Source organism: Panicum hallii, chromosome 7 (assembly GCF_002211085.1).
Source record: "Panicum hallii strain FIL2 chromosome 7, PHallii_v3.1, whole genome shotgun sequence".
NCBI lineage: Eukaryota > Viridiplantae > Streptophyta > Magnoliopsida > Poales > Poaceae > Panicum > Panicum hallii.
Window position 1 is genome coordinate 32,977,863 of NC_038048.1, and position 22,582 is coordinate 33,000,444.

Genomic DNA, 22,582 nt, shown 5'->3' on the forward strand with positions numbered 1-22,582 from the left:
CGGCCCAGTAATCTGGCGCACACCCTGGCTTGGAGTCGCTAGGCATGCCACCTGATCCTGCACCTGATCAGGAAGTTGTGATGTATTAAATTCCTGTATGCACAGACACATGTAAAGGTTAGTCCGAGCCGTGATCGGCTCATCACTCCTCCCCGGTATCGGCTATGAAGAGCCGATTGCATCAATACCGGATCGGATCTTTGGAACATGCAATATATATATACCTGATAGCAAAATAAATCTTGCTTCATAAATATCAATCTAATCCAATCTACGACAACTAAGCCCTCACTGCACGATCGGAACGTCCTACACGTGATTGAGCCTAACAAATACCCAAAAGCATCGGAACAATCAACCTAAACAGAAATCCAAAAACCAGCCGAAGAGCCGATTCCTGAGGCAATCTCTTTTCGAGCCGCGATTCGATATTAATCATATTGCCGGAACGTTCAACTCGTTTGCAAGGCCTAATCATGCACGTATTGAGCTAAATCTCTAATAAATAGAAACTAGTCATAACAGATTGGATCTACTGATAAGGACAAAGCAAGACGTGACCATCGCATCCAGGATCGGACGCGATGACCACCAAACACTCATGAGCAACAAACAAAGCATGATCGGAATACGAAGAAGATAATGTTACTCTATGCGTGTTAAGATAACCAGCGCTACTCGCCATCTACAAGGCTTCAGAACGAGTAGCACATAAACGAACAGGCAAGGACGATGCTACCCCGATCACGCAGAGCGTGATCGGGGCCGCATGGCACTTACCCGAGAAAAACCCTAGAACAGGGGAGGTGATGCGCCAAGAGTTGTCGATGAATGATTCTGCCTCTTATTTTATTCATGGTACATATTTATAGTCCGTAGAATTGTCTTTCTTAACCAACCCTAACCAATCACGACACGAATCTTAACTACCTATATCTATATTTACACGGTCTCTTTGGCCCCAGATCATCCACACAAGGTCCGATTCGCAAGCCGATTATAACTATCCTCCAAGCCCATCTTGCTCCATGGCCCACTTTCGGCCTGTCCAGATTACGGCGATAACAGGAGGGACAGACCCCGTTCGGCAAAATGGTAAAATGTGACGATTTCGTCTACATTTTCCATGGGAAAAGGTTCACGAAAAGAGGGGCGCCAGTTGATAAGACTCTTGTCTTGGAGCAGTCCCTCGAAAATAAGTTTTTTGAGGTCGTTGTTGGAGCACTTACTGTGAGTCCACTCCCCAGACGGCGACTGCGCCTCCTTCTTCTTCCCATCCTTCTCAAAACTCTTGGGCGCCATTTCTGGATCCGCTCACCACGAGTTGCTCGGGGGCTGCGGGGAAGGGGCGGAGAGATTTGGTTGGATTGGGGCTCTCCAAGAGGGTGAAGGTGGAGTGCGGCTCTGTTTGAGGGATTTGGAAAGTTCTTGGCGGATTGTAGATTAGAAGCACAGATTTTACTCGGTGTTACCGCGGGGTAAAATAACCAGCGGCCAGGTACAGTTTTACTGTTTCGAAGTTGAAGAGTCGTTTCAGGGAATATTCGAAAGATGAGGGGTCATTTGGTGGATTGTTTAGATAAAATATTCGATTAATCATTTTTTTCAGGGTTAATTGTCCTGAAAAAAGGGGTTTTTCGAATTCCAGATCTAACTTCCATCATTCTACCATCACACCAGTTATTCACCATAGGAACATTTTCTAACTGCATGCCACGACTTTTGGATCCTTATTTCCAAACCTGAGAGATTTGGATTCAACGCTCGGGGGCTGCGGGATACGTGGCATCGACTACTTATTTTTTCGAATTTATTTGAAAAGTAAGTAAGGAAGATTCGAGACTAATGTGACTCTCAGTCTGATTCTCCGATTGAACCTAAGGCTCGGGGGCTACTCCATATGGAGTGCGATTTTCCAATCTCACACCATACCAAAGAAGTAATTCGGTGCATGAGCACCTCATAGCTTCGATGCAGCCAAGAAAGTACTCGAAGAAGAACTTTAAGGCGGAGCTTCAAATGAAGCCGAAGACTACTTCGAAAGTACTCGAGAAGCCTGCAGTACTTAGTTACGAAGAGCTCGGGGGCTTGTCAGACCCGAGGCTACGGGGCTGTGTACATAACGTAGTTTAAACAAGATTAAGAGATAAAGCCTGTCTTATCTCTTATTTATGTTGTTCTCTACTCGTATGAGTAGAAGATAAAGCTAGTCGGTACAGAAGGAAACTACTCGAGTTATACCCGGGTACGATTCCTTGGCTAGTATTGGCTAGGATTCATGTAACCCTGACCTCCTGGATATATAAAGGGGGCAGGGACCCATTCAAAACACAACATCAACACCCAAGGCAATACAAACCACCATACAGGACGTAGGGTATTACGCACCTAGCGGCCCGAACCTGTCTAAATCTTGTGTTTCTTGCACCTTCGAGTTCCTGATCTCGGCGTCTCCTCACCTAAATTTACCACCTTGGGTATACCCTTCGTTGGGCACCCGGTAAAATACCGACAACCCCAACTCGCACCGCCCCACGCCAACTTAACTCTGAAAAACCGCCAACCGGTTGGATTGAGATATCAACACGGCCGTACCACTCCACATGACAACGCCAATCCACTTAACAACGGTAGCAAGATCCAAGTCTAAACGCGGCGCCCACTAGCGTTCACACTTCTCATAGAGCTGCCGCCGAAATCTCCCGCCGTGACCCCACATCAATAGGGACCCTAGAGAAAAACAGACTGCAAAGGCCACCGACATGCGGGATCCATCGTCGAAGTGCCGCTGCAACACAGGGTGAAAACGCCAGATCTATGATCTCTTGCAGGCTGCTCTCGTTGCCTGGAAGAAACATCGCACGCGGGAGCCACACCACGGCGATAGTGGCGACGTCAGTCATCACACGACGTCCCAGCGGTGCACCGCGTGAGCCCGTACATTAGGCCGCCGCCGCGGCACATGTGGCTGCTCGTCGTGCTGCTCCCGGCGGCGACGAGAAGGCACCTCACCGCCGCCTTGCCGCCCCGGTATGGCAGTGGTGCGCGGGTCGCGTTGAACATGGTCGCCGTGTACTCGTCCTCGCGGAACAAGCTTGGGCCGCGGTCGGAGTAGCGGAGGAGCAGGCGTCGTGCCAGACGGCGGACGCGGCGCACGTCGTCCTCCCGATGGCGATGAGACGGGAGGACGCCGCGGCGAGGCAGACGGCGTAGTCGGAGACGGGGACGTCGGGGCGGCACTGCGCGACCCCGTCCGGTTCGTTCCGGCGGCGTACCAGGACATGTTGTGGGACATGTGCGCGACGCCGTAGGCGCCCGCACACACGGCGTCGAGGAAGCTGGTGAACTCGCCCCCGCTCGTGACGGCGGGGGAGGAGTTGGAGTCAAGGGGCTGTCCGGAGCAGAAGGTCAGGACAGGCTCCGGCGAGGTGCCGGACGACGACCATGACGAGCTCGTTGGCCGCAGGGCTGCTAGTAGAGCTGCGATGAGGAACAGCCGCATCATGTGAGGGGAGGCCATCATCCTTCAATTGATCAATTCACGCCGTCCTGATCTAGCTTACTCCTTTGCCATGGATCCACGTACGGTGAACTGAGATGAGACAAGTGATACCGGCCGGGCCGGCGTGGACTTGGGAGTGACGACCCGGCTGGCTATGGCGGCTAGTCCAGGTCTCCAGGACGGCTGGGTGGATGCGCGCCAAGTAACGACGACCACGCACGCACGTTCGAGGGTCCATCGTCGCGCTCGATTTTTAAGGGCCATGCTATTCCAATCCAGACACACACACACACACACTAGATTTCTTTTTCTTCTGAGAAGCGAAGAATGAAGGCTAGTGGTTCTCCAATTTGGCAATTTTTAAAGTTAAGACGGAAGGCCGGCGGCAGCTAGCCGGCCGGTCACCGCCGCAGAATTTCTTATCCATGCCAGCTGCAGCGTCTAGCTCTCGTGCGAACCGGCACAACGGTCTCACGGGCATACAAGTCACGTGCGATCCGGATCGAAAGCACTTGGCTCGTGTCCTAGCGTCCCATTCCTCGGAAGCTCTAGAGGGAGCACCGGGTGTCTGCGCGTAGAGGGTGTTTTCTTCTATACCACGACAATAACCACTACTTGTTGGTCCATATAACTGTCGACATTGCTGCCGGTGGAAGAAAGAAAACCCTTGCGATGTCTTTCCTAAAAACAAGTACAATGAAGGTCAACACTCAATACCACATCATACTTATGACATATATTCCACACCCTATATATATATATATTGTGATGCATCTGGATGCATTTTGTATAGAGAATGCACCCACCATCTCAGTTGCAATTGGATTGTGTCCAGCTGCAACCGGATCGGTTTGAGTTGCAATTGGTTCGCGTCCAGTTACAATCACCTCCGTCCAGTTGCAATCGATGTAGTCTCTCGGTTGCAACTGTATGGTAGGTGCATTTTATACAGAGAATGCACCTTGTTGCATTTTAGTCTTGTCATATATATATACACACGCACACCCATGTACTACTCTACACGTTAGGTGTAACAGTTTATTCTACACCAATAGCCAAATTGGGCAGAATTACAAAACAATTTTTCAGTAGTTTAGTGACCGGCGAGCTATTACTGAACATTGTTTAATAATTTAGTAAATTTAGTTCAGTATTTTGACAATTATTTTTGCTAGTAACAGAAGCGCTGCCATTTGCATGCGCCTGTTCTGCTGCTCACAATAAAAATTATTTTGTCTTGTTTTTCACTTTTATTTTCATTTATATTTTTATTATTTGCTATTGTTAATATGACACCTCAACATCTCACATCATACTTATGGCATAATAGCACCCTATACATGCACGTTGCCTTTGGGAATAAACCTCGTGTGCTGGATCGGATGGAGTAATATATATATATATATATATATATATATATATATATATATATATATATATATATATATATATATAGGCGCGTGACGAGAGACGCGTGTGTTTTATCTCTCGATCATTCCATGGTATCGCCGTCGTGCAACTAATGAGATCATACCTTCCTTTTCTAAATGAAACATCATGCATGGTACTAAGAGCCTGTTTGTATCCTATTGGACGGTGGAATCTGGCTAGACTGAACTTTTGATTGCACAATAATCGAACTACTCCGGATTGTAAAATCTCGTAATTAGCCGGTGAAAACATACTTCATTCGGCTTGTAGATTAGAAATGACAATAATGCCCTTTATCTTTTCAGCTGCACCATGTTCAGCTCGTGGATTGCAAGGGTTTTATAGATATTTGATGCCGTAGAGCATACAATTTAGGAATCCAAAAAGTTCCACCCATCTCAGCTTTTGGAATACAACTTTTATAATCTATTCTCTCTAAATAGTAGATCATCATAAAATATATATTTTTTATTATGGATCTAAACATAATGTAAAGTTAGGTGCACAGCAAATGCTAGGTAAAAATTAAAACGATGTACAATTTAAAATAGAAGTAGTACTGGTATCCGAACATGACTAAAATATCATCAGCTCGGTACCCAAATTACTTTTTCAACCAGTCAAGAAAGAGAATTCAATGGTCAAAGAGGTTGAACCATCGTGGCAGCTACAGCTACAGAACAAGAAGAAAAAAATGAGAAGAAAAGTAGACACCTGGCATCGACCGAAATGAAGTCGCCGAGCGAAACAAAAAGGGACGGAATCATAGAAAGGGTGCGGCCGCCACTGGCAGGTGGGGCCAGGAGCGGCCCGAAGCGACCAGAGGGGGTGCCCGCTCTCCCCCATCTCCTGCTTCCAGATCTCATTATTGCACGCGGCCACCCCCCTCGCGCAAGTCAGAGAGGCGAGACGAGAGATTTGCATCTCCCGAGGGGGAATAGAAAGGGACCGACCCGAATCAAATCCCTGGTGCCCCTCCCCTTCCTCCCCCCGCACGCCGCCGCCGCCGCCGCCGTGAGGACTCCGGCGAATGGCGTCCCGCGTCGCCTCGGGCCTCCTCCGCCGCCGCGCCGGCGCGGTAATGCCCCCCCCCCCGGTCCCCCTCTCTCCTACCTCGTGCGCGCGCGGTCTCCGTGGCGGCTAGCTTTTGTTCCCCTTTGTGGGTTGGGAACCCGACGGATTTAGGGTTCGCGTGGGGGTCTGATGTGGGCGGCCTCCGTCCGATGCGTGTGTTTTTTCCTCTTCGGATTCGGGTCCCGGGTTGGGTTTGGGAGCGCATCGGGTGGCGCTGAAGCTGACGCTTCTGGGACGCCCCGGGCCTGCTGCAGGTGGGCGCTGATGATTGAGGGACGTTACTTGCTGCTTCCTACGCTTTTACCCATGTCCGAGGACCCTGTGGTGATGACTTGGGAGCGCGTCACACAGATTAGGGTTGCAAACGTGCTATTTCCGGCCATTCCATGGGTTAACCTTGTCGTTAACTGTTCTGCATAGCTCAGGAACTTTCTAGTGGCCAAGAAATATGATGTAGGAGCAACAAATGGATGCAGAGGAAGCATGTAGCTTGTAATTTCCCACCTTATGAGGTTTTGTGCTCGCTGGGATTACATACGTTTGAAGCAGTCTAGTCAATTGATTTCCTTGCTACCTTTTCTGTGGTTTATCTGATCTCTTGGTCACCAAGAAGAATCTAAGAAAGAGAATAATGGGCCTTGAATGATTGTGCTATGATATTTTCCTTACGTCTAGCTGTTACCTGCAAAGAGGAACCTCTTGGTATTGTGTAGTACAATCTGTTTAGCATACAACTGAAAAATACCATCAATTAAGGAGTAGATTGATGTTGCTTGTGATCATTGTTGGTTCATGGTTACATGCTATGACTTCTGATGAAACTTTTGGGACCATATTTATTGAGTAGATTGTCTTGATAGAAGTTTTATGCTCTGTACTAAACCAAGAATGCGTCCATTTGTATATACCACTATAAGCTATTACAATCTTAGCTGAGCATATTTTGGCATGCATTTAACAATACATAGACCCTCAGTTGCAGTGGTCTCAATATTGATACTCGTGCTCGTGTGGTATGTGACCTTCTGTGTGATATGTCAACCTAAGAATACAGTTTTATGCATAGTAGTGTGTAAAATGTTGTGGCATACATGGTAATCAACAAATTGATAAAGCTCGCAGTTCACCATTTGAAACCCAGATATGTCATGTTTAATGGAAAAGGAGGTCGGTCAAACACACCCAGATCAATCGATCTTCCTAAACCTACTGCTTCAAATATGAAGCTTTTGGAGATTATTTGATCAACCCATGGTATTCTTTATTGCTGTTGAACTTTTGAATGTTGTCTATCAATAAAACTGAGAAGGTTGTATGCGTAGTCCAAGCCCCCCCCCCCCCCCCCCACCACCACAACACACGCACAAAAAATCTGCTTCCACCGTGAGAAATGATAGATTCATGGTTAATGGAGAGGGAGTGGGATTTGATGCCTGCTGGCTGGTTCCGGGGTGTGGCAGGCAGTAAGAGTGTGGGGTGGAAAGGAATGCATTGCATGATTGTGACGGCGGATGACTTTAGGGCAATCCCAACACGTAGTGTTCATAGATGATGTCTATGCTACCACATAAGCAAGACATCTCCTTTGGAAACTACACTCTACAACCCATGCTTTCTTATTGTGGGCTCTAATGAATTTATTCTCTCTCCTCTCCAGCTATCGTATTTGTTCTCTATCTATCACGAAGACACTATTTTCTCCCAATGCAAACTTAACAGTGTCTAGTGTATTGGATTTCGTGTTGAAACCAAGTCTTGCATGAGGCCTGGTTTCTTCCCTCTCTCTTCTCTCTCTCATTTATTACAGTGCCACATAAGCTAATAGTCCTATGTGGCAGTGCAATTAATGTTATGGACACCATCCTACATGGAGGGTTGGGAATGCCCTTATATCCTGAAGCTTTATGTTACTGCAGACCATATTTTTGTAAATAAGAAATAGAACATGCCCTCTGAGTCAGCTGTAAAGTATGGCAGCTGCGTCAGCATTGGTGGAAATCATTTATATGACAATGTTAAGTTGAATGGTGCCTTTATGAAATTCTAGCAAAGTGTAGTTAGAACAACCTTCAAGACATTCCTTTATACAAGCTCGAAAAGTGTGAAAATTGTGATTCTTCCACTACGCCTATCCTATGTAAATTGCTCTGCTGATTTACATTTCATTTGGAAGTAGTGTACCAATCTTTCTTGGTTATAGTGGTCTTACAATTTTTCTGCCATTTTGCATATTCACATTTGTAGCAGTGCTGATGCACAGATATATATGTTTGCATCTATTGTTACGTTACTCCTTTACAGTTAATTTTTCTCTTTCTCACTGTTTTGATTTACTTGCAGACACTAGGCCTCCTAAGGAGTTATACACATGTCAGAAACTACAGCAGCCCACTTTCAGGTAATTGGTTTTACTAGCCCTGTTTTTAGTACCGATCTTAAAAATTGACTATAATACATGTCTGTTTTCTCCAGCTTTGATTCCAGCTACGTCCCAGTGCTCGAAGCTGGCAAGGTAATTATTAGACTACATGCATTAGTTATGGATATGGTTGTCTTATTCATGAGCTCACATTTAATTTTCTTACATTTTTTCCATTAATGCAATTTTTACATTCTTGTAATCTTTTTGAGAAGACGTTATTACATGCCGAATGCCTCTCCGTACCAAGTTTGGAGTCGGTCATTTGCTTCAGATAATGGTAAACCACAGTAGCCTTTTGAGGTGAAATAGTGTTCATAAATGCATTCCCCATTATGTGCTTATGGAGTCTTGTTTTTCCTTCTATAGGAGACAAGGTTGAGGCTGTTGTGCCCTTCATGGGTGAATCTGTAACTGATGGAACTCTTGCCAACTTTTTGAAGAGTATGCTCTCTCTTTCTCTCTCTCTCTCAACATTTTGAAGATTATGCCCCTCCCTCCCTCCCTCCCTCGTTTCTACACGAGGTTCTATTTTGTCACTAACACTTCTTTGAAACAGAACCCGGTGACAGAGTCGAGGCTGATGAGCCCATAGCACAGATTGAAACTGATAAGGTATTGGTGCCTTCTGTTTATATATTTGTAGAGTGCCACATTTATGAACAGTCATAAAAAGATCGCTTTTCCTTCCTCTGTTTCAGGTTACTATAGATGTTGCTAGTCCTGAAGCTGGTGTTATTGAAAAGGTGAATGAATTTGCTCCTTTTTAGCTTCCAATCTGCTTTCTTGGCCATACTTTACCTGTACTGGATACATAATATCCATTAACGTTGCAGATCAGTGGTTATATCTATTAATGTTATAGATCAGCAGCTACTCAGATACTAATTATTGCTATTTCGGACTGCTGTTGTGTTCCAGTTGATTGCTAGTGAAGGTGATACAGTTACTCCAGGCACCAAAGTTGCAATCATATCAAAGTCTGCTCAACCTGCTGAAACGCATGTTGCTCCATCTGAGGAATCAACTCCAAAAGAATCCTCTCCACCAAAAGTTGAAGAGAAACCAAAAGTAGAGAAAGCACCAAAGGTAGAACCTCCGAAGACACAAGCACCTAAGCCTACTGCACCATCAAAAACATCCCCTTCAGAACCACAGCTACCTCCAAAAGAACGAGAGCGGCGGGTATGGCCTATATTAACCAATGATAGTTCCAGATTTTATTTGAGGGACATGCACATATTTTACCATGATGTTGCAGGTGCCGATGCCAAGGCTCAGAAAGCGTATTGCAAACCGTTTGAAGGATTCTCAGAACACCTTTGCAATGCTGACCACATTTAATGAAGTTGACATGTAAGTGTTAATTTAGCCTTCCTTTTCTTACATAATAACAGTAATGCACATAATAATTATTGCGGTAGGTTTCTATCTAATCATTTTATCTTTGCGCTTCTCCTATCATCATCCCAATTGTTAAAAGATGTGGCTTTCCAAGCAATAAAGAATGTAGTCTGTCGGAGTGCACTGCAATATATGATTGCTGCTCCCCATCTTCCACTTATGAAAGTATTGCATTATCTGATTATCGAATACGTATGAATGCTGATAGAAATTAATTTCTTTGAGGAGCACTGACCAAAATAATCAAGTCATTTGTTGTGCAAGACTGCAAATAATTCGCGTATCACTATGCTGTTCACCTTCTTTGTTTTACCATTATCATTTCTGATGTCTGTTCTTTTAAAAAAGAAAAATAAAAATCTTGAAGTCTGGCTAGGTGTTGTGTTTATCTCATCACCAAAACGATGTATAATGCAGGACCAATTTGATGAAGCTTCGTTCTGATTATAAAGATGAATTCGTCACAAAGCATGGTGTCAAATTGGGTCTTATGTCTTGCTTTGTCAAGGTACCTGCCAGTCTTATGTTTTGTTTGTTGAGTAATGAAATTCGGGATCTGCCCATGGTGGGAAAAAAAACCTGCCAGTCTTATGTGTTGCCAAGCTTTTGCATGACACATTTACATAGTTGTGCTAATTTCATTTTATTTTGGCAGGCTGCTGTTTCTGCACTTCAAAACCAACCCATTGTCAATGCCGTCATTGATGGTGATGACATCATATACCGAGACTATGTTGACGTCAGTGTTGCTGTTGGCACTTCCAAGGTACCACCATTATCAGATGATCGTAGATCTTTTTCAGGGACTTGTGCCTGTTTCCTTTCTGTTTACGATGTATCTCATTGCGATCTAAACTTTTTCAGGGCCTTGTGCCTGTTTCCTTCTTATTTTTGATTTATCTCACTGTCATCTAAATCTTTTTCAGGGCCTTGTGGTGCCTGTTATCCGAGATGCTGATACCATGAACTTTGCTGACATAGAGAAAGGGATAAACAACCTTGCAAAGAAGGCAAATGAGGGGGCACTGTCAATTGATGACATGGCAGGAGGAACATTCACCATCTCCAATGGTGGTGTCTATGGAAGCCTTATTAGCACACCTATCATCAACCCCCCACAGGTAACTGCTCTTCTTCTATCTGAAGTTTTCTTCAACACATTCTGTAGCATGCTCTGTACAGTCATCTGATATGTGATCTCACCGAAATGCAGTCAGCGATTCTTGGGATGCATTCCATTGTGCAACGCCCTGTTGTTGTGAACGGTGACATCCTCGCAAGGCCGATGATGTACCTTGCCCTGACATACGACCACAGGCTGATCGATGGCAGAGAGGCTGTCTTCTTCCTGCGCCGCATCAAGGATGTGGTCGAGGACCCCAGGAGGTTGCTGCTTGACATTTAAGTTGAGGCCTGGCACTGCTCTGTCAACTGTTTTGTGCTTATCTGGAAATAATACCATGCAAATTTTTTGACTGAATGAAAACGAATTGCTTCCACCGAAAGGCAGAATCTGAGCCGAGGATATGGCGAGGTTTTTTCCTATAATTGTAGAAGAGAGCAACAAACTCAACGCTGAGATCTTGTTTACTTATTCTATCGAAGATGTTCTGTTTCGGGATGTAGTTCCCCGAACAGTCGTTTGTTTACCACATGCAAAAGCAATAGAGGCTACTGCATTTTTTTGGGTTTACATTCTCGCCATAGTCTGCAACTCGAGGTCAGCGGTTGTATTACCGTACTGTATACAGTTGATGTTAAATCGGTGCTCCAATCGTTCTCGATGGGTCTGCCGAATAATTGTCGGGATGTAATACATTTTTATTATCTTCAATATGCTTGCCAAGATGATTCTAATCCACTCGTGGAAGCTGAATTTTGTAAGACAAAATATTACGGTTATGATATGTGCATTCGTTAGATTGTCGGAACAGGTGCAGCCGGGCCGGCGCGCAGCACCTAAATACTCCCCCCCTCCCCCCCCCCCCCCCCCCCCCCCGCCGTTTTACTCTAAAAAAACACCCGGTTCCAAAATCTATGATTTTATTTTAAAATATACTCCCTCCGTCTCTGAAGTGTGCAATCCTGTATTTGAAAAAAAAATTCTACAAATATGTGGCAAACAAATGAAGGTATAAGCGTTTTTTTTACGCCACCACTAATCTGTCTAAAAAAAGATTAGAATTGTATTTCTAATGGGACGAAGGGAGTATCATATTTTGCTTTAACCCGACTTACCCAAGTCAACATCAGAGAAGTTTGATTTGGACTGAACATTTTATACTTCGAAACAGCGAGTGCATGAGAGAACAGTCACTATTTCAGTGGCATACTGATACTGGCATGTCCGTAAGCTGCAATCTTTTAAATTTGAAATCAGAGAAAGAACGGGGCCACAAGGGCAACGGCATCGATTATTTTAAAGAATCCTTAAATACCACAGATGATTTTAGGTAAACACAAAATTTGCATTGAATGGGTCAGTTACGTATGCCCTATTAGTTTGCTATGCACAACAGAAGTTTTGGACATGCGGGCCTAGATGGAGTTACGAGTTTAGTGTTCAATGAGCTCATAACAGAATCCACACGGAGCTGCTTTCAGCAAGGAGCTACAAACTACAGAACTAGCATAATATCAACTGCTTTCAGCATAATGCTACCCCAAAATGAGGTGCACAGATGATCTAGCACACCCCATAATTTCTCATGGAGAACGATAAGATTGAACAGTGACTCCCGATGTGTGGGTAAAAGGCCCCAGTGTACATTTGAATTCCTATCCTTAACCATCCATTTTCCCTTTTGTGGGTCTTTACCCATGCTGCCCCAAAATTAATACCAAGGTCTTCAGAAGATCTCCCAATAACTTCAAATGTGCACGGGAATTTGGCTAGATGAAGATTTATGTAGCAACCAAGCCAATCCAAGCTTCGGAACACCAAGTCGTCCAAGTCGTCTGAATACCATCAACCTGTGGGAAAAAGCACATTAGCATGCCAGTTGTTTTAGAGAGGGAAAACTAACATGCTAACAAATGAAAACAGAAAAACTAAAGAAGAGACGGTGGTTTTTTAGGATCGGTACACGCAAACAATCATGTCAATAACAAAGAGGTTTAGTGGATTGCACAAACTACAAGTCTTGTGCCAATGTGCCATCTGCCATGTATCAAACAAAAAAAAAGAACAAAAAGTATTGTGCACAAGTGTATCAAACAACAAAAAGTATCATGCACAAAAGAAAACTGGTTCCATCCAACTTCTGTTATCTGTTGTCTTGGCTGGAACATGCAGCGAGACACGTTCAATGGGGATCCTCAGCCGCCAAGATTAGTGCAAACATGTATAATGCCCCTTGCCAACCTGTCAGCAGCTGAGGCGTCTCACTGCTTGTGAACTAGAGGAGATGTGGAAGTTGGATGCAACCAGGTTTTATGCGAGTCTTGCACACTAGCAGTTCTTTGATACGCCAAAGTGGATAGGAAAATGTGTCTCAAATAAATTTTGGCAGTTGTAGGCTAAGCTCAGTAGCTCACAGATGATCTTATCATGTACATAAAAATAAATAAATAATACAATAATTTATTGCATTATGCATTGGAGGTAACATGATTCAACACACCAGCAGGAGGAATAATCCGCAATAACTAAGGAATATATTTCATGAAACAGCTTGCAGTAAAATAGGGAGGCAAAACAAAGTGCGACATGATAGAAGACAAATGTGTAAAAACACACAAAAAAGTAAAAGGGCAATCAGCAACCAATGTTGCTGTGTGTCAATCAAAGTCTAGGCGAAGGCAGACAGGTTTTAATCGAGTTGCTTCAGAGAATTTCTCACTGTGTACTAACCATTGGGGCTTAAATAACTAAGCCCCATTCTAGACAACTATAGAAGATGCATACAACAATGCTGATACAAGGGAAGATCATAGACTCGGTGTAGTTTCTAACATGGTAAAACTTGGGTGAACGACAGAGGTATTGGAAACTGGACAAGCCAAGCATAATGCTTTATGAAGCCTGTTACGCCCCCTCTGGCAAGCTTCACATACATATATTCTGGATTCTGAACCAATGAAAGTAATATAAGGCTACTGGAATTAATTATTAAGAACAAGAAGCAACTACCGTCTCAACTGCATATGATTTAATATATAACATTCCTTGTCATACTATGAAAATATCACAGCCAACCTATCTGAGATAAGCATACCTACTTATTGAGCTCCCTGTAAACAAGGGGGTCACCGGGGGTGGGTGGGTGGTTAAAATTTGAATTACTCTAGTTGCTGTGCTACTGCTGGGCTCCATGCATATGCAGCTGGAGGGAGCAGGCTAGATCAGATAATGTTTAAAACACTGCATACGACCAGACTGTTATACTCATAACACTACGCCATTATGGCATACTTTGCCAGCATCAGTGAATCCCTTTGCATGAACTATTATTTGGCAGGTAGACAAGTGAAAAAACCAATCCTGAAATCATGCACGTAACAAAGTGCCAATGACCTAGAACATACTCCCTCCAATAAAAACTAAAGTTTTGGAACAAGTGTAGTCTGTATTTAAACATTGGTATCGGTATCTTCATGAATATTTTGATTGAATTCATGAAAAATAGTGGACACCATGAAACATAATTCAGGATATATTCATGTTAGTAAAGAAGTTGTGTTTCGGGGTCGTGCCAATGTTCAAAAACAACACTTATTGTGTAATTAGCAACAAATTCAAATCTAACCATTTCAAGAACTGTAGGATAATTCCATGATCAGGTGCAATGTACCTCATTGTGGAAGCGCAGAATCTGAGATAACATTCCTTGTTGATCCATGTTGAGGAGGACACTCATCATTTGACGATAGAGAGGAACTAGAACCTGAAGCTTTGGAAATTCCAACTGGAGAAGTCTTTCCACTTTCGGCAGTTGAAGTTGATTTTTTATTATGAGGAATGGCTGCCGTATAAGATGTGGCAGTAGATGAGATTTTCCCAACAGGGCTGGGGGACTCAGAAGACATGCTTTGCGTATGGCCAGAAATACTGGAGGCCCTGGTAGGAACTGAAGTATTCTGAGGTCTAGAATGATTATTTGAGCCAGGAGATGCTGTTAACCACATAAATCGTAGTGCATGCCCTTTACAAGATTTACCACCAATAAATGCCTTCTCAGCTGATTGTCGTGTTGTGTAAGTCACACAGGCTGAACAACTCAGAGATGGTTTTAAAGTTGCATCAGGGTTATGGGCTTCAGTATCTTCCAGAACAACAGATGAAAGCTCCCCAAACGATGAGAAATGGTCTGCCAAGATGGATTCCTGTAAATAAAAATAGTAAAAGATATCAGAAATAAAATGAACAGCTTGTAATCAAACACATCAACACAAAATGCATCATGAGAAATCAAGGGAAAGGTGAGTTCTTTTCTGAAAATAAAAGAATTTGTTGCCATCAGTTGAACACAGATGGAAGACTGATTTTTATAAGCTCCTCTTGCCACTAAATGTAGATACAAGACTGTAACTTCCAGCTCACCACATACGGCAGTAGTACATAACTATTGTTAAAGTCTTAGTCATTATCCATAACAAAAGATGTAACAGTAAAGCAGTTGCACAAGGCATGCAAATCCTATAGCCTAAGAATAAGAAGCAAATACCATTAGAGAATTCTAGATAATACATATAGCAGTAGATACATGGTCCAACGTATTGCGTACTTACATCCACTCAAACCAACTATCAGCAGTTTAAAACTTTTAATACCTAGCCAAAAATTCAGCTAAGGAGTTTAAATAGTATGTGCTCATCTATCCCCATAAGTTGAAGTATATGCTTATCTTCAATATTGACAGGAAAACGTTGAGCTCCACAGACAAAACTCTCACAAAAAAGCACCATATTCTTAACACTTTCAGAATGTCGAGGAATAGTTTTTGGTTGGATGCTGAACTTACATTTGCAATATCAGAAGGCAAAGGTGGAAGAATTCTGAATGATGTGGTTCGATTGTCAAGCTTAAACCTATTCTGTGGAAGTGCTAACAGAGTAGTCTGCTTCGTAACCACTGCTGATTTCTGTGTGGATATTGCAGTAGATTTTTGTGAGCATGAAGCCAACTCTCCAGAACTTTTCTTTTCCGATGAACCAGAAACCTCCTGTGACCCTTCAGCCCTCACGCTGATGGACCTTGCATCCTTTACTTTTGATGCATCATTAGAAGACCCTTCTTTTCCACTGGCCTCTGCATGCTTAACCGAATTAGCTGAACCTTTCTGCAATATAGTTGTTTACTTATTAGAAATCGGCAGCAGAGACAGCTAAAAGGGCAACTAATAGGACAAGTTTAGCATAAACACTCAGCCTGTTCCTAATAAAGAAAAGTCTATTCATCTAACAAAAAACAATTACAGAGTAAACAATATAAGTTCAAGCCAGGATAGGGGGAAAGTAAGTACTTGTTTTGCAAGTTTCTCTAATTGGCGGCGGAACTCATCACGCTTCTGAGCTAAGATCTCCTGTTTTTTGCGAAGTTCTTCCAATAGTTCTAGACTTTCATGCCTTTTGGGAGCATGAGGTATTGGTTTTATACTGCTTGCTGACAGCATTTTAGAACCTGTACCAGAACTCAATGGTTCAGCAGAAGATCCAGAACTAGGCCTTGGAGTTGTAGATTGAGCATTTTCCTTGACTCTGTTGGGATAAGATGGCTGAGGGGCAGAATTGGCCAGCGTAGTAGATGATTGGGAAGATTTTGCAGGGATCCTACCCTCTACCTCATCAGGAATCCTATCTCTATTGGCCCACCATAGCCTTATAAAGCGGTTGCCCATAACAGCATCTGGAGCTTTCAAGGCAGCTTCAGCTTCTTCTCTTTTTGAGAACTGGACAAAAGCTTTTTCACTGTTAGATGGAATATAAATATCTATTACTTGACCAAACTTCTGAAAATGCGAGAGAAGGGCCTCCCATCTGTTGCTTTCTTGGGGAATTCCATGTACATAAAGTGTACGGGATGCTTTGTGAGCAGCTCGATTACTTTGCCGGCCCACATCTGCACATATTCTCGAATTGGATTGACCATTAGTATCCTTAGCAGCAGCAGACTTTACTTGGGCCGTGCTGGGAGCCATCTCATCATAATCACCTTTTTGGTTTCCTGTGTTACTTGTTGGTGTAATTTTAGCTGTGTTACTGCCCCCTGATTTTCTCTTTGATGCTATCCGGCCCCAAACAGAAGACTTCAAACTCTGTGAACCATCAGTAGCAACAGCATGGTTCGAATGCTCCTGCCGCATTTCATAGCCTGAGGATTCAGGATTCCACATTCCAGCATCATTATGTACAAAACCAGCACATGATGCTTCTGGGTGTTCATTGTTCCATAGAGGCTGATCAGGATCATATACATCAGCATCAGCAACAACTGAACTGGTGCTTCCATTTGGTTTTACTGCATCACTTGCCACACCAGCTTTGACATCTTTTGCAGGAACACTTTTACTGCCTCCAAGACTTGATAAGTTAACAGAACCACTTCCTCCCTCATTTTGGATTCCCAGTCCTTGAGCATTTGGAACTGATACTGGAAGATTGAACTGCGAGAGACTCTGCAAAGTGATAAAGATTATATCAAATTCAATGTCTTTACCTCAGGACAGAAGATTATCTAGTAGTACTTCAGCCTAACTTTGTCACCCATAACAAGTTTAATCTTTTATATTTTAAAACAAAAACTAACTCAAGCAAAATCAGAAGGTAAAATGCTAAAGTGAAGGAAAAAATCTAAGGCATGCCAAAGTTAATTGTGGTAAGATATAAAACTTAAAAGCAATTCTCAGTTTGGATTTTGGATATGGTATAAAATTCAACAGGATTTCTCAGTTTGGATTTTGGATAGGGTATTGTGACATTTGTGAGTAACGTTGATCACAGGAGTCACAACTCAGGCTAGTGATAACTGATAACAGAGCTCAGGGCATGCCTTTCAAGGCTACAGTTATGTTGGCAGAACATAGCCATCACACTGACCCAAAAAAAACTATATAAGGAACTAATCTGGATCCATAAAATATGTACATCTAACAAGAATATCCTAGGAAGTTAGGGTGGAACACATCAGATAAGCAAAAGATTAAAGGATACTATGCAGAAGATTATGATTTATAAAGAGTGTGAATTAGATGCTCTAAAAAAAGTGTGAAATAGTCATACCTGCATATCATCAACAACAATTCTATTTACACCATGCTCCATGGGGCACATATCCCCTCTCAGGCAAAATCCACGTTCCTCAAAGTCTCTACAGCGTTGACGAGGCATGCCAAGATCAATCAAAGGAGATACTGCAGGCTGAATAGGACCTTGCATTCCAAGGGGGTGGATTGGGTCCAAAATCCCATGAGGCATTCCAGGCATAAATCCATATGGACCACTTGGCAATGCAGTGCCCATAAATAAGCTAGGGTGTGCGGGTGGTCCTTGTGAAGCCATCTGGGATGCAAAATCCATCATATCAAGGTTGTTAAATCTGGGATCATGCTGAGCCCAGGGTGCACCATTTCGTCCTCTTCCTCGTGTCATAGGAGGGCGAGCAGCACCAGAAGCTGATGAATCGGATCGGAAGGATTGGCTCACTCTAGGCGCTCGACTGTGAGCTCCTGCTCCAGGAAACCTCTTGAATTTTGGCACAAAATCCTTCTGTGCTTCTCCTTGAGAACCAGCTCCGTCGAAAGGTTGCTCATTACCAGAAACCCTGCTCCTTTTTTTGAGAGATATCCCTGGATGTTGCTCCTCTGTATTCTCATCAGATTGTGGTCTAGCCTCCCGTCTTCGGTGCTTGTGGTTGCGGTCATCATCATCATCATCACTGATTTCAATGTCTTCAGTATCTGTAGCAGCTTCAGAATTTGTCGAATTATTTTCTTCCTTTGGCGAAGGAGCTTCTATCCTGTCAGCATCCAATGCTGGAGATGATGACTCTTCAAGCATCTTCAAGATTACCAAGCTAGCAGCAAACTTCACATCTACAATGTATTCATTGTCTTGATCATATTCAACTCCAAGAAGCGATTTAGTCCTATAGTCAATATATCACTACATGAGGCACAACACAGAAACAGCAATGAGTGATCGAACACGAAGCTGATGAATGATCATGGTAACAAGTAGGTTGTAAAATACCATAGTAACAACAAACTGAATAGGTCCAGAACTACAGCAAAGTGGGAAGGCCATATATAACTCTTTTCCTTTTTAAAACAGGAAATGCACAGATGGCAGTTTAACTCAGCTTTCCAAACCATACTTGAACTATTAGTGGGATTGGGATTATGCGAACAGAAAACCCAGTCTACGGTTAAGGGTCAAGGTGAAACATACATATCAAGTCAGTTACTCAAATCAACAATATTAATAGATTTTCTCATGCTGCTTCCAGCAACGTAAAGAAATGTAACAGTAGGGTGCATGCTGTTAGCTTTCCTAATTTTGACCAACATCATACATGCAAATAGTTGGCACAAGAAAATAGTGAGAGATTTCTCTGCCCTCCAGTAATGCTATTTAGCTCCTAGAAACATTCAAAATATGGGGGGCAGAAATACTGGTTGAGGTTACTCCCTAGCAATTTCAATAAGTAAAATACCACTGAATTGTTGACGGATAGTGGATATCAGCAAAATCACCAATACAAACTGCAATTAAAAAGACATACCGCATCTGAACTATTGGACAAAAACCTTGATATTCCTTGGACCTCTCATGCAGATTAACCCATTCCCAAATCCCAATACAATCCAATTTCATGTTGATCAGAGCAAACAATATGCATATAAGCTGGCAGACATCATGCGTAAAGTGATACTTGTTTGGACTAGACAGCAGTTGCATGCCAGATAAACACAAACAGATAGGGAGAAATAGAGAGCAGCATGTACACATTATCCATAAAATGGCGACGAGCAAATGTCAGAAAGACTAAAGACCAATGTAAAATTTAGCACGCTAAAATCAAGCATCTACCAATTTGCCCTGCTCGACAGCTCTCTATCATAGGAAACAATAAAATGATTTACAACCCTATACCCCTCTGAAAGAAATAATAGTCAGTATTGACCTCAAAAGTCCACTCCTCTCATGACAGAATTTCGCCAATCAGACCGCTCGACAACACCGAAATGGAGCTCGTCCTCGAGTCAGGGGGCGATTTTGTGCTGCCCACACCCGTGCCCCGACGGCCCCTGCGACGGACTGCAATCCGGGGCCTCCCAGCCAACAGCAATCACCAATACAGACCCAAAAACCTAAACCAGGAACAAACCGCGAGGCAGCGCCGCGGCAATCGCACCAGTACTGCAGTACACCACACACGGCAAGCCGGCCGCCTCCCACCCTCGCTCCTACGACTCGCCGATTCAGCAGCAGACCCAGGGCCGCGCGGGCTGCTGGGCAAGGGAACCAAGGGGCGCCACGGAATCGGGGGCTTACCAGTTGAATCGGGATCGCCGGCCGGAGAGGAGCAGGCGACGGCAGCGAGGCGGGGGAGGAGGGCGAGCTCGAGGGGAGTCGCCGTCGGGGAGGTGAGGAGATGAGATGGTTAAATGGCGAGGGGCACTTCGGTAATTCTGTCCTGGGCTGCCGTATTGGGAAGCAAGGCTAGGGTTCTTGCTCTCTTGTTTTCTTGCCCTCCCTTCTCTGGTCTGGTCTGCCTGCTGTCGTGCCGACGCCGCTGAATCTCAAGCTTCAATTCTTCCATGAGTACCCGCAAAAAAATTCTCATCCATCAGGCTAATTCATTGGCCGAGAAGTAATCATTCGTCATGTGTAATTGGCTAGGTTCACCTTGGTACGTTTTTTATATTAATTAAAGGGTAAAATAAGCTCCATTTTTTTAATTATTTCTACATGTAGACTTGAATTCCTAAATTGTAGTATGTGCGTGTATGGTTGTAGCTGCCCTGCCCCATTAGCATTTATTTTAATTCTTAATTTTTTTATTGCAGGCATGCCAACAATTTTATAAAAGGAAATGCATACTTATTATCCATATCAATATTATCATTGCATGTATGCATAAATTACGTAGGCCCAGCAAAAACTCTTGAGATAAGTGGTTATGGAATTAATAATATTTTATATCATCCTTTTACATTTGTAGTGAAAATTCGTAGCTAGCATAATAAAAAAGGAAATGAATAGATTTGATGTGAACAGTAACTTTTGTGTTTTTTTTCCTCGGTATCCTTTTCAAGCAATTTGTCTGCGGATGTGGGAATTGAATGAGTTTTGAACTTTAAATTTCATGTGTACATAAATTAGTTCCAAAATCAGTAATTTTGGGGATGGGATGTGATGTCCCACTTCGTGTTGGGTTGAGAGTAATAATTTTTTTAAGAAGGAATTAAGCCAGATACGATGCACGGTCGTTTTCCACGCTATTAGCCACCATCCGAGCCCCACACATCAACTTTGTGCATATCTTCCCGTTCATGCTTCGCGACGCCTGCATTTGGGTAGCCAACCGTCGCCCGCTGCCCTGATGCCGCCCCCTCCTCCATGACCCTAACATGCCAGAGCAGCTCGAGCTAGAGGACCTTGCCAGTGCCAAAGCTGCTCCCACTGTGTCGAAGGATCTCACCCACATGAGCAACTCGAGTCCGCCTGCCCTGAAGTGCATCATCATGTTTGTGCGAAGCTTCGATGCGAGTATAGCTTGGCCACAACCCACACGCATCATACTGACGTATCACACAGAATGGCTCATCCATTCACTTTGACTCATCCATTCATTTTTTAAAGCATCTTTCTAAATTTCACTCTCTAAATTATCATTTGGTATCATTTGGAGAGCCTTCTGTATAAAAATCACTTTCTATATATTTTCACTTTCCAACAGCTTTTCTATATCTTGTGTACGCTCGAGAAAGGTATTTTCGTTATCTATTCTTGGCTAGCGATAAATGCGGAATGGATGATGGTTATATTTGGATAACCACTTAGAGAAGCTGTTGGAGAATATTTTTCCATCAAAATCTCAAGAGTTTCTTATGGACATATTCATCCACGCATCATGTCTCCGGACCTAAATGGGAGAAGAAGTGCATTCAACCCACTTCATCCCACCAAACCAGGACAGAAACACAACATTCGAGCATGATTGCAATTTTACGCCTGCCACGATGCTCATTGGGCCATCCTTTGGGACAGCACTAAATCAACAATTAGCAGCAATTCACAACAGTGATGATCTTCTTGTAGGTGTTACGCTACGCCTCTGATCTGGAAAAACAAGTGTGTGTTTTTTTTACTTTAAAGGAATAGAAATAGCGTCAAAGGAAATACTTGCAAAACAAGAGTTCGTCGGTCATCAGAAAACTGGGATCAAACCACCAGTCTCAAATCTCAAACCCCCTACAGAACCCTGTATATGAACTGTCAAGCAAATATTAACACGTTCCGCGATACACGCAACCATCAAGCTTACATCTTTCCACATGCGGCACAAAAATGTAACGAGAAACACACTATTGCAAAATGCAAATACATTAATCTTCACTTCATTTCGAAAATTGTGTAAAGGAACAGGAGAGCAAAAACTTAATAATCATAATAATATTATTTTTTTCCTTTTAGCTCAACATCTCATATTCTCTCTGTCCCATCCTAAAATAAGTGTTCTTTAAGATTTGTCCTAAACCAAATTATTTTAAGTTTAACCAAATTTACAAAAAAATATCAATACTAAT

The 22,582-nt window shown here is 43.3% G+C and overlaps 2 protein-coding genes across 5 annotated transcripts; one reads left to right on the forward strand and one right to left on the reverse strand.

The window, feature by feature from the left end:
• The first annotated feature begins 5,776 nt into the window (after positions 1-5,776).
• LOC112899756 (dihydrolipoyllysine-residue succinyltransferase component of 2-oxoglutarate dehydrogenase complex 1, mitochondrial-like) lies at positions 5,777-11,689 on the forward strand. Of its 2 annotated transcripts, none has more exons than XM_025968354.1 (13): positions 5,777-6,011; positions 8,348-8,405; positions 8,480-8,519; positions 8,639-8,706; positions 8,796-8,870; positions 8,986-9,041; positions 9,128-9,172; positions 9,348-9,611; positions 9,688-9,782; positions 10,248-10,338; positions 10,486-10,596; positions 10,757-10,951; positions 11,044-11,689. In XM_025968354.1, the coding sequence occupies exons 1-13, from the start codon at positions 5,964-5,966 to the stop codon at positions 11,233-11,235; spliced, it is 1,338 nt and encodes a 445-aa protein (XP_025824139.1). In that variant the 5' UTR covers positions 5,777-5,963; the 3' UTR covers positions 11,236-11,689. The 2 variants fall into 2 exon arrangements, with proteins under 2 accessions (XP_025824139.1, XP_025824140.1); XM_025968355.1 differs by having other exon boundaries at positions 8,642-8,706.
• A 588-nt stretch (positions 11,690-12,277) lies between these two features.
• LOC112899476 (zinc finger CCCH domain-containing protein 27) lies at positions 12,278-20,518 on the reverse strand. 3 transcript variants are annotated; one of them, XM_025967961.1, is made up of 6 exons: positions 20,325-20,518; positions 18,051-18,862; positions 16,295-17,446; positions 15,794-16,111; positions 14,624-15,155; positions 12,278-12,803 (listed from the first exon to the last, which is right to left on the reverse strand). In XM_025967961.1, exons 2-5 carry the CDS (start codon positions 18,825-18,827, stop codon positions 14,625-14,627), a joined length of 2,778 nt encoding a protein of 925 aa, XP_025823746.1. In that variant the 5' UTR covers positions 18,828-18,862; positions 20,325-20,518; the 3' UTR covers positions 12,278-12,803; position 14,624. The 3 variants fall into 3 exon arrangements, with proteins under 3 accessions (XP_025823746.1, XP_025823745.1, XP_025823744.1); XM_025967960.1 differs by having other exon boundaries at positions 18,051-18,915; positions 20,325-20,517; XM_025967959.1 differs by having other exon boundaries at positions 18,051-18,932; positions 20,325-20,516.
• Positions 20,519-22,582: the final 2,064 nt, after the last annotated feature.

Coding starts and splice junctions, on each gene's coding strand:
- LOC112899756 (XM_025968354.1), top strand. CDS start 5,964: ATGGCGTCCCGCGTCGCCTCGGGCCTCCTCCGCCGCCGCGCCGGCGCG. Junction 8,520..8,638: donor CAGTGCTCGAAGCTGGCAAG/GTAATTATTAGA, acceptor AATCTTTTTGAG/AAGACGTTATTACATGCCGA. Junction 8,871..8,985: donor TCTTGCCAACTTTTTGAAGA/GTATGCTCTCTC, acceptor TCTTTGAAACAG/AACCCGGTGACAGAGTCGAG.
- LOC112899476 (XM_025967961.1), bottom strand. CDS start 18,827: ATGCTTGAAGAGTCATCATCTCCAGCATTGGATGCTGACAGGATAGAA. Junction 17,447..18,050: donor TTGTTGTTGATGATATGCAG/GTATGACTATTT, acceptor ATCACTTTGCAG/AGTCTCTCGCAGTTCAATCT. Junction 15,156..15,793: donor TGCCTTCTGATATTGCAAAT/GTAAGTTCAGCA, acceptor TTTTATTTACAG/GAATCCATCTTGGCAGACCA.